The sequence below is a fragment of the Saimiri boliviensis genome, chromosome 11 (genome assembly GCF_048565385.1).
Source record: "Saimiri boliviensis isolate mSaiBol1 chromosome 11, mSaiBol1.pri, whole genome shotgun sequence".
NCBI lineage: Eukaryota > Metazoa > Chordata > Mammalia > Primates > Cebidae > Saimiri > Saimiri boliviensis.
The window spans coordinates 31,087,145-31,101,799 of NC_133459.1; the positions used below are offsets into that span (position 1 = coordinate 31,087,145).

The 14,655-nt window shown below is 46.6% G+C and overlaps 1 protein-coding gene and 1 non-coding gene across 3 annotated transcripts in view; both read right to left on the reverse strand.

The window, feature by feature from the left end:
- The window catches only part of BSDC1 (BSD domain containing 1), a 28,742-nt gene extending 15,978 nt beyond the window's left edge, over positions 1-12,764 (reverse strand). Inside the window, exons 1-5 of one of the 2 annotated variants that reach the window (XM_003937559.4) lie at positions 12,727-12,764; positions 12,404-12,464; positions 5,637-5,753; positions 4,480-4,647; positions 970-1,024 (exon numbers count right to left, since the gene is read on the reverse strand). In XM_003937559.4, the coding sequence (XP_003937608.2) occupies positions 970-1,024; positions 4,480-4,647; positions 5,637-5,753; positions 12,404-12,464; positions 12,727-12,737 (412 nt within the window). In that variant the 5' untranslated portion in view covers positions 12,738-12,764. Of the gene's footprint in view, positions 1-969; positions 1,025-4,479; positions 4,699-5,636; positions 5,754-12,403; positions 12,465-12,726 lie in introns of both variants that reach the window. The other variant, XM_003937560.4, reaches the window with a different exon arrangement.
- Positions 6,412-6,518, reverse strand: LOC120366144 (U6 spliceosomal RNA). The gene has a single exon (XR_005580892.1). It is a non-coding gene; the product is annotated as a U6 spliceosomal RNA (small nuclear RNA).
- Positions 12,765-14,655: the final 1,891 nt, after the last annotated feature.

The following is a 14,655-nucleotide window of genomic DNA, read 5'->3' on the forward strand; positions in this document are numbered from 1 at the left end:
CCTTTAACCTGGTGTTACCAAAAGGCGGGGTGCTCCCCGCTCTCTTTGCTTGAATGCCCTTCCTCACTTCTCATAGTGAAACTAGTTGACTTCTAATTTATCCTTAAAACCCCAACTCCAGCCGGGTGCAGTGGCTCATACCTCTAATCCCAGCACTTTGGGAGGCCAAGGCGGGTAGATCACTTGAGGTTAGGAGTTTGAGACCAGCCTGACCAACATGGGGAAACCCTGTCTCTACTAAAAATACAAAAATTAGCCAGACGTGGTGGCAGGTGACTGTAAGCCCAGCTACTTGGGAGGCTGAGGCAGGAGAATTGCTAGAACCTGGGAGGCAGACGTTGCAGTGAGCCAAGATCCCACCATTGCACTCCAGCTTGGGGGACAAACACACACACACACACACACACACACACACACACACACACACACAAACTTCAACTCCAGCATCACTCGCTAGGTTCCCAGACCAGGAAGGGTGCCATTCCTCTGGGCTCCCGCTGCCCCACTGCTCTGTGGAAGCAGTCATGTGGATGCTGCTCTCTAGTATCTCTGCTTTATTCACTGTTTCTGCTTTCTCCCTCTTAATGGCCAGTTCCTAGAGGGCTGGACTAGATGGAGGGTTTGGCTCATTTCTGATCTCCAGTTCCCATCATGGGGTTTGCTGCATGACAGGGGCTTAGCCAACAGGAGCTGAAGAGAAGGCAGGTGGGGCAGCAGGGCTGGGAGGGAAGCTGAGCTGAGGATGAGGGTTAAGAGGGGCCTCGTCCATGCAGGTGGGCAAAGACAGCTCAAGTTCAGGAAAGAAATGAGAACATCAACCCACCCACACAGTAAAAGTTACACACCACTCTCACTCTGGTCCCTCTACATATGGGGTGCCCCGCCTCTGCTGAGACAACCAGGGCCCATGACCCAGACCCCCTTAGTCTACTTGCCCTAGAAGCCCACCCCTCACTGCTACCCTCTCACCATCTGGTTCATTGCAGTAGGTGGCTGGGTCCGACTGCAGGCTATAAAGGCGAGCCTGTACAAAAAGGAGAAAAGGAAACAAATTCTGAGGTGCTGGACATAGAAAGCACCCTTTCTCTGCCAGGATACTCAGTCAACCACAACCCAGCTTCTCCCTTGTAGGCTGGGATACCCACAGGGCACTTGTTAACTAGCACTGTGGCACACAGTGGAGTGCTAGGCTAGGCATCCAAAACTGGGGTTACTGGGGTTCCCAGAAAAATGGCCTTTCGCCCAGTATTCCCCACCAGGAACTAAGATGTATTTTCTTAGTAACTATATATTGCATAAGCAGGCTACAAAATTATTGGTATAAAATGCTTTTTACTTTGGGAGGCCAAGACGGGTAGATCACTAGGTTGGGAGATCGACCATCCTGGCCAACATGGTGAAACCCTGTCTCTACTAAAAATACAAAAAAAATTAGCTAGGTGTGGTGGTGCACGCCTGTAGTCCCAGCTACTCAGGAGGCTGAGGCAGGAGAATTGTTTGAACACAGGAGGCAGAAATTGCAGTGAGCCGAGATTGCGCCACTACACTACAGCCTGGTTGACTCCATCTCAAAAAAAAAAAAAAAAAAAAAATGCTTTTTAGTAAGTGAAATTCGAAAAATATTAGTGTCAATATATTAATAAAGTCAAAATTTAGGGAAAAATTTTAAAGTAACGCAATTCCCCTCACATTAAAACCCTTCAAGAATTTTTAAATTGTATAGCCAGTCTACCAAGTTACATTCCCACTAGGACCAGAAGTTGGCAAACTTAGCTGGTAAAGACAAAGTCCACCTTCCTTCCTCAGTACTGCAGGAAGCATGGGCTGTCTGTAAGCGGTTTTGGTGATAATTGACCGTCGTTATAACTAAAAATCTTATCTATTAAACATTTTCACAATTCCACTCACATGTTCACTAAGTGGTTGCGCTAATCCTAGTGCTAAGAAACATACTTGAGGCCGGGCGTGGTGGCTAACGCCTGTAATTCCAGCACTTTGGGAGGCCGAGGCGGGTGGATCACGAGGTCGAGAGATCGAGACCAACCTGGTCAACATGGTGAAACCCCGTCTCTACTAAAAATACAAAAAATTAGCTGGGCATGGTGGCACGTGCCTGTAATCCCAGCTACTCAGGAGGCTGAGGCAGGAGAATTGCCTGAACCCAGGAGGCGGAGGTTGCGGTGAGCCGAGATCGCGCCATTGCACTCCAGCCTGGGTAACAAGAGCGAAACTCCGTCTCAAAAAAAAAAAAAAAGAAAAGAAAAAAAGAAACATACTTGAAAAATCAGTACTTTTGGAACAGAAGTTCAATGTAAGCTGGGTGCCATGGCTCATGCCTGTAATCCCAGTACTTTGGGAGGCCGAGTTGGGTGGATCGCTTCAGGCCAGAAGTTCAAAACCAGCCTGGCCAACATGGTGAAACCCAGTCTCTACTAAAAATACAAAAATTAGCCAGGCATGGTGGTGTGCACCTGTAATTCCAGCTACTCGAGAGGCTGAGGCAGGAGAATCGCCTGAACCCAGGAGGTGGGGGTTGCAGTGAGCCAAGATTGCTCCACTGCACTCCAGCCTGGGTGACACAGCGAGACTGTCTCAACAACAATAAAAACAAACAAAGAAGTTCAATGTGATAAAATGCTATGAAGCCAACCTAGGCAACATGGGGAAATCCTGTTTCTACAACAAGTACAAAAATTAGCTGGACATGGTGATGTATGCCTATAGTCCCAGCTACTCAGGAGGCTGAGGTGGGTGAAGCACCTGAGCCCGGGAGATGGAGGCTGCTGTGAGCTGTGATTGCACCACTGCACTCCAGCCTGGAGGACAGAGTGAGACCCTATCTCAAAAACGAAAATGAAAAACAAAACAAAAACAACACGGCTACAAAGAGGGTCAAACTGCCATGACATTATATTGTGAATTTAGAAGAAAACACTCCGTGAAATAGAAAATACAATGTGGCCAGGTGAGGTACCTTGAGCCTATAATCCCGGCACTTTAGGAGGCTGAGGTAGGAGGATCACTTGGGCCCAAGGGTTGGAGACCAGCCTGGGCAGCATAGGGAGACCTTGTCTCTACAAGGAAAAAAAAAGCCGGGCAGGCATGGTGGTGCACACCTGTGGTCCCCACTACGAGGAATACTAGGGAGGTTGAGGCAGGAGGAACATTTGAGCCCAGGAGGCTGAGGCTGCGGTGGGCTGGGATCATGCCCCTGCACTCCAGTCTGAGTAGTCAGATCTTGTCTCAAATAAAATTTTAAAAAAAGGAGAAAAAAAAAAGCAAAAATATGCTACTGTGGCTGTTGCTTTAAGTGCTCTGAAGACACCCCTCTCCTCTTACCTATACATTTATTACTGGAAATTACTCTAAATAACACAAATGTGGAAAAGATTATGCCTCTAAAAAGGCTCTCCACAGTGTTCCTTATTATGCTTGAAAGCTGACAGGAATCCAAATATGTAACATGAAGGAAATAATGGAATAAATAATGCTATATTCACTTGTAAGAATTTAAAGACATTAAGGCCAGGTGCAGTGGCTCATGCCTGTAATCCCAACACTTTGGGAGACCAAGGTAGAAGGGTCACTTGAGCCCAGGCATTTGAGACCAGTCTGGGCAACAAAGTGAAACCCTGTTTCTACTGAAAAAATTTTTAAGAATTAGTTGGGTGTGGTGGTTCATACCAGTGGTCCTAGCTACTCAGGAGACTAAGGTGGAAGGACCCTTGAGCCTGGAAAGTTGAGGCTACAATGAGCCGTGATTGTGCCACTGAGCCCCAGAGAGAGCTTGGGTGATAGATTGAGACCCTGTTTCATTTAAAAAAAAAAAAAAAAAAAGATGATGATTAAGAAAGATGGCCAGGGGAGGCCGAGGCGGGTGGATCACGAGGTCAAGAGATCGAGACAATCCTGGTCAACAAGGTGAAACCCTGTCTCTACTAAAAATACAAAAAGTTAGCTGGGCATGGTGGTACGTGCCTGTAATCTCAGCTACTCAGGAGGCTGAGACAGGAGAATTGCCTGAACCCAGGAGGCGGAGGTTGCGGTGAGCCGAGATCGCGCCACTGTACTCTAGCCTGGCGCCTGGTGACAGAGCAAGACTCTCCCTCTCCAAAAAAAAAAAAAAAAGAAAGATGCTAAGTTTATTGGCTTTTTAAAAGTAGGTTACAAAACTGCATGTATAAAATGTATTTTGTTAAAAAGAAAAACAACAAACTAACCTTACCTGTGTTTACAAACAAAAACAAATGTAAGGTTATATACCAATTAAGAAATCAGGAGTTCTCTTTGGGTGATGCAATTATGAGTTTAAAAATAATTATCTTGTCCTTGCTTATCGGTATTTTCTGATTTACTATGAATAATATACCCATATTTATTTTTTGGCCTGAACATGGGCTGCTTTTGTGAATACCAATTGGAAGTTCAAGCCCAGGTTACAGATATTAGGCATCTGTAGGGGAGGCTGTCAGTGAATACCTTGGTGCCATCATAGGGCTCAGCTGTGCCAGACGGTGTGCCCATCAGGGTGATGACATCACAGTCGATGGTTTTGTCTGGTGAGGGGGCAAAGGTGTCTGAGATCACCCCTAGGAAGTCAGACAAACCCTTCTTCATCTTCTCCGTTGCTCCCGAGGAGCCTTCCGTCTGTATAGAGAATGGGCAGAGGAAGCAAGTGCTCCGGGAACAGGCTGCAATCTGGGGTATGGGGGTAAAACATTGGGGCAGAAGTGTACCGTGTGTTGGGGGACCAGGAAAGTGCTCACGACCCTTCACCCATCTCTGGGGCTGGAGAAGGAGAGGGAGGAAGCAAGGGTCCCCCATCCCCCAAGTGGGGCTGCAGAACAGAGCCATGGTAGGCCTGTGTAGATCAGAGCAGAGATCTTTGATTGGCTGTTTCATCAAAATTTCAAGCCCAGTCAGGCTGGTCAAAACTTGGCCAGAGAAGGTCCATGCCATAGACTTATCAGTGGGGAAGAGGACCCATGGGTAGGGTGATGGGAAGGGTACTAGCTTTGGAGTTAGACATAAATTTGAATCCTAGCTCTACCACTTGTTAATCGTGAGACCAAAACCCTCTCTGAACCTCAGTTTCCTTATCTGTAAAATTCGGGTGAGTATATATCCGTCATCAGTGGCCAGGCACAGTGGCTCACATAGTGGAATACCATGCCACTTATTACACTCTAGAACAAGGTTTGCAATTTAAGTAAAAAAATAGGTTACAAGACATGGTATTCAGTTGATGCCAGTTTTGAAAAAAAAGTATACATAAGGGATATGCCACCAAAATATTAACAGTAGTTATCTTTGGGAGATGGAGTTATGGCTGTCTCTAGGTCTTTCTTCTTTTTTTTCATTCTTTCTCTTTTCTTTTACTTGTATTTTCTAAATTGTCAACAATGAATGACTTTGCTAATGGAAAACATTTGCTAAAACAATACGTAAGTGGGAAAACTATTACTTAAAATAATTTGTTTGGCTGCCAGACACAATTCTTTCAAAATGGGAGGAAAAATAATCTGCATATTTTTCCCCACAGGGAAAAATAATCACCTAATGGTAGAAAGGTTGGGAGCCCAGGGCAGGACAGGTTGCAAGGGGCAGTTACTTGTCAGGGTTTGGGTGGTACTCACAGCCAGCTTCTCCTTGACCACGTTGGCTGTGGCTGCGATGGTACAGGCTGTGTCATGCTGCACCACCTGGGTAAACTCTGTCAGGTCCCGCTTCATGAACTCCAAGGCTTCAGAGGACTGTGGGAAGACAGAGAGGGATGCCAGGGCTAGCTGGCCCCAACACCCCTTGTTCCTGTTCCCTGCGCTTCTTCAGTACCAGACAGACACATGGAAATCTCAAATGGCATGGGAGCTTGGGCTCAGAAACAATGCTCGTTTGTCCCAATTCCATGGTTTGGGATTACCTGACAGCAGAGAGAGCGGGGAATTTCCTGCGACTCTGAGCATGAGGACTGAGTCTCAGCCTAGGCACTCACAAGCTATGTGGCCATGTGTAAGTCTCATCTAGTTCTCATTTTTCTCCTATAAAATGAGGGAGGTGACCTACCCGGATCAGAGATTCTCAAGAACAAACTGGGGAAGTGGGGGTATAGTATGAAAATAATACTAACTTTGATGAATTGCTTTGATATGCTTCAAATCATGATATTCATATCAGGTTTCAAATAACATAAAAAAAGGTTTGTGATTTTTTTTTAATCAAAGGAAAGTATTTCTATTTTTACTTTTTTGTTTCAGGGAAATTCAGTTGAAATATGAGGTAGTATGTGAAGTTATTTGCCTTCAGGTTTAAGAAAACGTATTAGTAACAGCAATAGCTTAGAAAGCTTTTATGAGTAATTATTTTTATTTATTTATTCTTATTTTACTTACATTTTAAAAAATAAATTAAAAAAATAATATGGAACGCTTCACGAATTTGCATGTCATCCTTGCGCAAGGGCCATGCTAATCTTCTTCATATAGTTCCAATTTTAGGATATGTGCTGCTGAAGCGAGCACATGAGTAATTCTTAACAATTTAGTATCAGTAAAATGACATGTGATTTTTACATTCAGCAAAGGGAGGGAGCGGTCAAGACAAAGACTAGATCAGATTCTCTTGGAGGCCTTCTTGGTTCTACCATCCCAAAGTTCTATTCACATACAAAGCTCCTTTGGGCAGAATTCATACTTGTTTCTGTTAAACCAATCTGCTTCTCAGACTGCACCGAGACCTCACTTGAGATAGCAGGCCCTCAGCTCACTTCTAGGTCTTGCCCTGTCTTTTTTTTTTTTTTTTTTTTTTGAGACGGAGTTTCGCTCTTGTTACCCAGGATGGAGTGCAACGGCGCGATCTCGGCTCACCGCAACCTCCGCCTCCCGCGTTCAGGCAATTCTCCTGCCTCAGCCTCCTGAGTAGCTGGGATTACAGGCATGTGCCACCATGCCCAGCTAATTTTTTGTATTTTTAGTAGAGACAGGGTTTCACCATGTTGACCAAGACGGTCTCGATCTCTTGACCTCGTGATCCACCCGCCTCGGCCTCCCAAAGTGCTGGGATTACAGGCTTGAGCCACCGCGCCCGGCCCGTCTTGCCCTGTCTTGCTTGACACTCACCCACTCTAGGATGCCTTCCTGGAGTATCGCAGTGGCCACTCTCCCAGCAAGCCCTCTTCATTTTACACAGGGATAATCACCTGCATGGTTTTTTTTTGAGATGGAGTCTTGCTTTGTTGCCCAGACAGGAGTCACGGCTCACTGAAACCTCCGCCTCCCAGAGTCAAACAATTCTTCTGCCTCGGCCTCCCGAGTAGCTGGGATTACAGGCGCCCGCCACCACACCTAGCTATATTTTTAGTAGAGATGGGGTTTCATCATGCTGGCCAGGCTGGTCTTGAACTCCTGACATCGTGATCTGCCTGCCTCGGCCTCCCAAAGTGCTGGGATTACAGACGTGAGCCACCACCTGGCCATCATCTGCATTTTTTTTAAAGCATGCTTTTGATCACTCCTGTGGTTTGTTCTTCTGGGAAGGGCCTGCCCACTTTCATTAGCTTGGGAAGTTTCTGAATGGGACAGTCTCAGGTATCAGCTACAGGCTTCTCTGGAGGTGGAAACATGCCTCCAATTGACTCAGGACTCCTTAATTGGGGGTGGAGGGTTCATTTATTTTTATTAAAAATTTTAAAAATATTTCACGGTACCATAAAATTGTGCCTCAGGTAATTTACTGATTCACTCTTTCCATCCACACTGCTACCACCTTAGTCCAGGCCAACTTGCTCTTTCATCTGGATTCCTCCCAGGTTGTCTCAGCTACCTCTACTTCATTCTCCTTATTTCACCCAGTGCGTGCTTTGTCTGTCAGGGCAGATCACGCTGCTTTACACTCTTGAAGTTTACACACTATCCTAAGAGCAAATTGAAAATCCACCTTTACTTACAAGGCCTATGTAACTGCCTCTGGCAGACTGGCATCCCCTGCCACTGTGCCCTTCACTGAGCTTCAGCTGGCCTTCCCCAAGTTTCTAAAATGCCCTAGCATCTGCCCTGCCTCAGGGCATCTTAACACATTATTTCCTCTTCCTGATACAGAGTTCTAACTCTTCAAAATAAACAAGTGGGCAAACACAATGAAGGAACCCTTTTACCTGGAAAACTCTTGTTCATCCTTAAGGTCTATGCTTCATTTCCCTAGAGAAATTTCCCTGCTGCCTCCTCAGGCCCAGCTGACTCTCCCTGCTTTATCTCTTCTTTAACATTTATCATACTTTAGACTTATGATGACCTGTTCAATGTCTGCCTTCCTGGATAAACTGTGAGTTCTGTGAACACATATCCTATGTGTTTTGTACCCTCATGGTTCCCCAGCATCTAACACAGAGCATATAGTAGGTGCTCGAAAAATGTTTGTTACATTTACATGGACCACCAAAATTTCAATTATGTAACCATTTGTGTGACTATTTAGTAAATGGTTGTCTTCCTGCTAGACTGTGAGCTCTGAGCAGACAATATGAACAGACATTGCCCTCAAGCAGGTCACAGTCTACTGGGGAAAATGCTCCCATAATAGTACTGATGTGCAAGGGCAGAGCAGTAGCCACTGTACTAGGGGAGCTTGGGAAGATGTGGTGACTGGAGGCCTCAAATGGACCCTTAAAGAATGAAAAGGAGTTAGTCAAAAAGTATTGACAGGGCCCAGGTGCAGTGGCTGACGCCCGTACTCCCAGCACTTTGGGAAGTCGAGGCGGGAGGACTGCTTGAGCCCAGGAGTTTGAGATCAGTTTGGACACCATGGCAAAACCACACACACACACACACACACACACAAAATTAGCCAGGTGTGGTGGCGAACGCCTGTAGTCCCAGCTACCCAGAAAGCTGAGGTGGGAGAATCACCTGAGAACAGGTGGTCGTGGATGCAGTGGGCTGTAATCATGCCACTGCACTCCAGCCTAGGTAAAAGAGTGAGACCCCGTCTCAAACAAAACAAAACAAAACAGGAGTTAGCTAAGGAATATTGACATGGGGTTTACTGACGCCTACAAACATTACAGTCCTGGTGGACATAAAATGTGAAGCAGGAGTGGTGAGGAATAAAGCTGGAGAGGTTGCCAAGGGCAACCAGGGTCAGCCCTGTGGATGATGGGGAGCCACCAAAGGTTTGAAGTGGGTAGGACATGAGATTTGTCTTTTCAATAAATCACTGCAGTGACTGGAATGGAGGAAAGGTTCAGAGGTGAGAAGATCAGAAGAGGAAGGAAGACCAGTCAGGAGGCTACTGCAAAAATCCAGGAAAAAAAAAAAAATAGAAGAATATGAATAAAGATAGTGCTAGTAAAGATGGAGAGTATGAGACTGGTTCAAGAGATAGTAAGCAGAAGAAGTTGGATTTGGTAAGTGAACAGGTATGTTGACTGAGGGCTAGAAAAGAATCATGTTATAAAAGCCGAGAGAGTAGAGTTTCAAGAAAGGGAGTGATCACTAGTGTCAAATGTAGCAGAAAGCTCCAGGAAGATAAGGGCTGAAAACCACCCACTGGATTTGGCAACCAGTAGGTGAAGCTGAGTGTGAGTATAGATTAAGTTTATAGGTGGTGGCTTCTCGGTGGGGAGGGAGTTAAAGATCCTGTTTCTTGACTTCAAATTTCAAAAAGTAAACAAGGTTGTCTCCTGGAAGCGAAAGGAATAAAGTGGCTAAGTAGGGGACCCGAGGGAAGAGAGGTTTTGGGAAAGTTTCTGAAGTTAAGGGGAGGAGAAGCAAATTGGAGACTGAAGAGTATGTGAGCCCAGAGGAGGTTGGGGAATCTGTGATGGAACCAAAGAGCAATGTGCCTTTCTCTCTGTAATTTTTTCTTTCTGGTAAGTATATAGAGCAACGATGCACCTTTCTCTAACAATGTGTATGCACAAACATTTGTGTCAGTCATGTTGCCCTCGACAATACACAGGAAGAAGTCAGGAGCAGAGGAAAGCAGATAATAGCACCATCTCATAGCTGTGGTCTCCAAGGCAATGTATTCTAAGGAGTGCTGAGAAGTGAGTGGTCCAGATGGAGCCAGAATGGCACATAAAAATAAGAAAGCACCAAAAGACCAAGAAAGAAATGGAAAGAAAAAACAGATTGGTGGTGTTATCTAAGAGGTTTTTCCATCAGCCTGAGCACTTAATAAGTAACAGCTAATGCTTATATAGCACTTACTATATGCTAGGTACTGTTCTTAGTGTTTTACATATATTAACATTTAACCCTCACTACAATCTCATTAGGTATTGTTAGTATCCCCATATTACAGATGAGGAACTGAGGCCTAGAGGGTTAAAAACTTGCCCAAGAGGCCAGGCATGGTGGCTCACACCTGTAATCTTAGCACTTTGGGAGGCCGAGGTGGGTGGACCACCTGAGGTCAGGAGTTCCAGACCAGCCTGACCAACATGGTGAACCCTGTCTACACTAAAAAATATATATAAAAATTAGCCGGGCGTGGTGGCATATGTCTGTAATTCCAGCTACTTGAGGGGCTGAGGCAGGAGGACTGCTTGACCCTGGAAGCCCAGGAGGCGGAGGCTGCAGTGAGCCCGAGATCGCACCACTGCACTTCAGCCTGGGTGACAGAGCCAGACTCCATCTCAAAAAACAAAACAAAACACTTGCCCAAGGACATATAAGAGTAAGAAAATAAAAAAGGGGAAATTAAGTCTTCTCTTTACAAAAAGGCATAAACAACTCCTATCTCCAACCCCACCCCAGCTTTTAACTGGGAATTCCCCAAGAATTAAGATGGTATGCTGGCCAACTATCTATTTTTCGTAAGTTATGTTAAGACCAACCTTGAGAGAAACACCCTTATGCAACATTTGCTGAATGAATGTCAGACTTCCCTGCTAGGAAATTACCCAGTAGGTAACATGGTACTTTCAGGTCTCTGTCAAATGTTAGAGTGCAATCCTCTCTCTTAGTCCTTACCAGCAACATCAACAGCTCAGGGCATTCTCAGATTTGCTGGGCTATTGCTGAGAGGCTGTCAAGGAGTCCCCAGGCTAGCTAGGGGAGGAATAAAAACACTCCCAGACGTCTGGGTGTGGTGGTTCACATTTGTAATCCCAGAACTTCAGGAGGGTCTGGGTGTAGTGATTCACGCCTGTAATCCCAGAACTTTATAGGAGGCCAAGGCTGGTGGCTCACCTGAGGTGAGGAGTTCAAGACCAGTCTGGCCAACATGACAAAACCCCATCTCTACTAAAAATACAGAAATTAGCCAGGAGCGGTGGCACATGCCTGTAATCCCAGCTACTTAGGAGGCTGAGGCACAAGAATTGCTTAAACCCAGAAGGCAGAGGTGCAGTGAGCTGAGACCCTGCCACTGCACTCTAGCCTAGGTGACAGAGTGAGATTCTTGTCTCAAAACAAAATAAAAATACTCCCAGAGTGGGGGCTTATTTGTTTAGGTGAGGTAAGAAGCTTCCCAGAGTCCGCCCTGAAGCAGGATTCACCCCAATTGCTTGAGGTAAATAGTAATCAGCTTTTCCCACAATTCAGTTGGGTTGATTTTGACAAGCATGAAACTGGAATACACATTGGCATTACCCACTGGCACAGCCAAATATCACTCATCCCAGAGACTGCTCAGCAAGCCAGTCAAGGCCCTCCGCTCTCTGGTGATTAATCTCTTTCTATTGCCCTTTGTAAAGCCCTTATGACTCATCAGGCACCAGTGTGTATGGCTCATGCTCATCTCTAGCTTGGGTTCTTTTCATCCTGTCTAGGCAGGGTTGGCTTTGATGAGGTTCCTTACCCACAGAGGCCTTCCCTGGTGAGTTCTTGACTACCAGAATAGACAAAGTGCCCCTGTACTTTTCTTTCACAGAACTTACCACAACGGTAACTAAACAACTGTTTGGCTACTCGGCTAATGGCTGTCTCCCCACTAGACTGTGAGCTTTGTAAGGCTCAGGATTACATCTGTTTGGCTGAAGTCTGTATCCTCAAGACATATCAGAGTGCTGGTTGTCGCATATACTCTAATATTTGAATGACCATACACGTGTTTTTTTATTGCTAGCATATTTTCCTTCAAGACCTATATCAAAAGTTCTCTCTTCCACAAAGAAGCTGTGAATTCCTTGAGCTGCAATAAATTGCTCCTTCCTATAGATTCCTACAAAACGTTCGTTAACTCCAGACTTTAAAACCATCTTTATTTCATTGCGGCTAGTATCACACTGGTTTGCGTCCGAGTCTGTCCTCCCGTGGACTGGTAAAGGTTAAAAGAAAGGCCCAGGCAGGTCAGCCTCATCCTTGAGACTCAGCGCCCGCAAAAGTTGGGCGGGGCTGGTTGGACCAGGTTGCATTGAGGCGGCGCAGGGCCCTAGCGAGGGAAGGAGGGCACGGGCCCAGCTTACCTTCTCTTTGACTGCTTGGTAGCTCTGCTGCAGCCAGCTCCGCCACCATCCCACGTCCTCCCTGTGGAAGACAGACACATCTGGCAGCCCCGCGGTGAGATTCCTGCCCGCCCAAGGATCCGGTCTGTTTCCCTTCAGTTGTACCCCGCGGGCCGAGGCTTCGCCGACCACTTCCCCACCCCCTCACAATGCGACTCCACTCCGCCCTTTCAGGTTGGTCTGCGCCCGCGCTGATCTCATGGTCCCTACAGGGACTCTGCCACAGCACCCCAACCCTAGGAGAATTCAGGCCCCAGTGTCTAGGAGCAAAACGACGAGCTCACCCTTCCGCCATCTTGCCTGCATGACATCACCACTATTTACTGACCTTTGACTTCCGACACGGCACCGCCCCCTCAAGCCCCGCCCCCGAGGCTCTCGGCCCAATCCTCGCGCCGGCACCGCCCTCAGAACAATCCCCGCCCCGCTCCATCATTAGGCCCCGCCTCCCTCGACTTGGTCCAGTCTCTGTCCCGAGTTCGCCCTTAAACTCCGCCCCTGAACCCTCAGTTCAATCGTTATTCAGTCCTGTCCTCAGACTCCACCTCCACCAAGCTTGACTCTTTATCGGTGTCCGCAGACGTCCGGTACGGTGGCTCCTGTGGACGATAATCCACAGGATTATCGGGTGATTACCCGGCTAGCTGGCAGCCCAGAACTGGGAGCAGAGGGGAGGAGTGGAGATCGCTGGAACGTCAGGATCCGAGAACACAGGGTTAGGACCGCCCCCCTTTGTGAAACCAGCTGCGTAGCAGCTGCTTTGTGTCTCTTCGGACTAATTCAATAAGCCCATACTCTGGCCCAGAGTTTGGAGGAATGAAGAATTTAGAGGCGACTTCGACGCAACATGTCGAAAGCTCCCGGCTTATTGGGAGACAGACACGCATTCAGTAATCTCAACTTTCGGTGGCCCAGCTTAGAACAACGCTAGCTGGAGGTGGTCTGGAGAAATCCAGAGACAGCCTGGATTGAGTTCCACTGCGTTTGGAAGAGAGATTCCACAGCCCACATACTTTGCACCTTACTTAAGGTCAACCCCTCCACCCGTGCGGTAGATCCCATCGCCTCTTGTTTGCTTAAGGACATAGATTTAGTAATCCCCCCTTCATCTCTTTTCCCTCTGATGACTGCATTATCCCGTCATCATCCGTACTGCTATTTCTCTCATCTCAAAGCAAACAAAAACCGACCCTCACTGTTTCCCTGCTCCCCTTTACAGCAAAAGCACTGCCTTCTCACAATCTCCAACTCTCCTCTCCTCCCATTCTCTCTTGAACTCACTGCAGTTAGGTTTTTACCTCTCAGACAATCCTTTGAAATAACTTTCTTTGTTTAGTTTATTATTTTTTTTCTGTCAGAGTCTCGCTCTGTCGCCCAGGCTGAAGTGCAATGTGTGATCTCGGCTCACTGCAACCTCTGCCTCCCGGGTTTAAGCGATTCTCGTGCCTCAGCCTCCCGAGTAGCTGGGATTACAGGCGCGCACCACCACGCCCGACTGATTTTTGTATTTTTAGTAGAGACGGCGTTTTGCCATGTTGGCGGGGCTGGTCTCGGACTTCCTGACTTCAGGTGATTCGCCTGCCTCGCCCTCCCAAAATGCTGGGATTACAGGCGGGAGCCACCGCACCCACCCAGAAATAACTTTAAGGTCACCAAGAGGAATGGCCAATTTTCAATTCTTGTTTTACATCTGCATCTTATTTGACACAATTGACCATTTCCTCTTCCTTCAAACACTTTCTCTCTATATATAATATATATTTCATATAAATATTTAAATATATATATTTGTGGGGAACATTCCCGTGTGAGAGCCCTAAAAGGCGTGAGTCTCACTATACGGTGAGTTTGATCCCAAACACAGTTTCCTACTGGAGGCAGTCGAGCTATTCGGAAATATAGGAACTGAAAGATGAATGATCAGTTTCTAATATCAACCACAATATCGTTTGGGCCTAAAACTGTGCGTTGCTGCTAGACCGAGTGACCCCCTGCTGGCAACCGGTTCCTGCTTTTAACCTTTTTATGACTCTTTAAGAATAAGCCTTAAACCTTACCTGACTGCCTAATGGTTTAACTGTCGATATTTGCAAAGCAAAATGCCACCATAAGGGATGGCTTTGATTCCTGACTCAGAGATTCCTGAATGGGGAAGTTGAGTTAAGTTGAGTCAGGAGTAGACAAAGGAGAATCTGATTAAAAGATATTCTGAT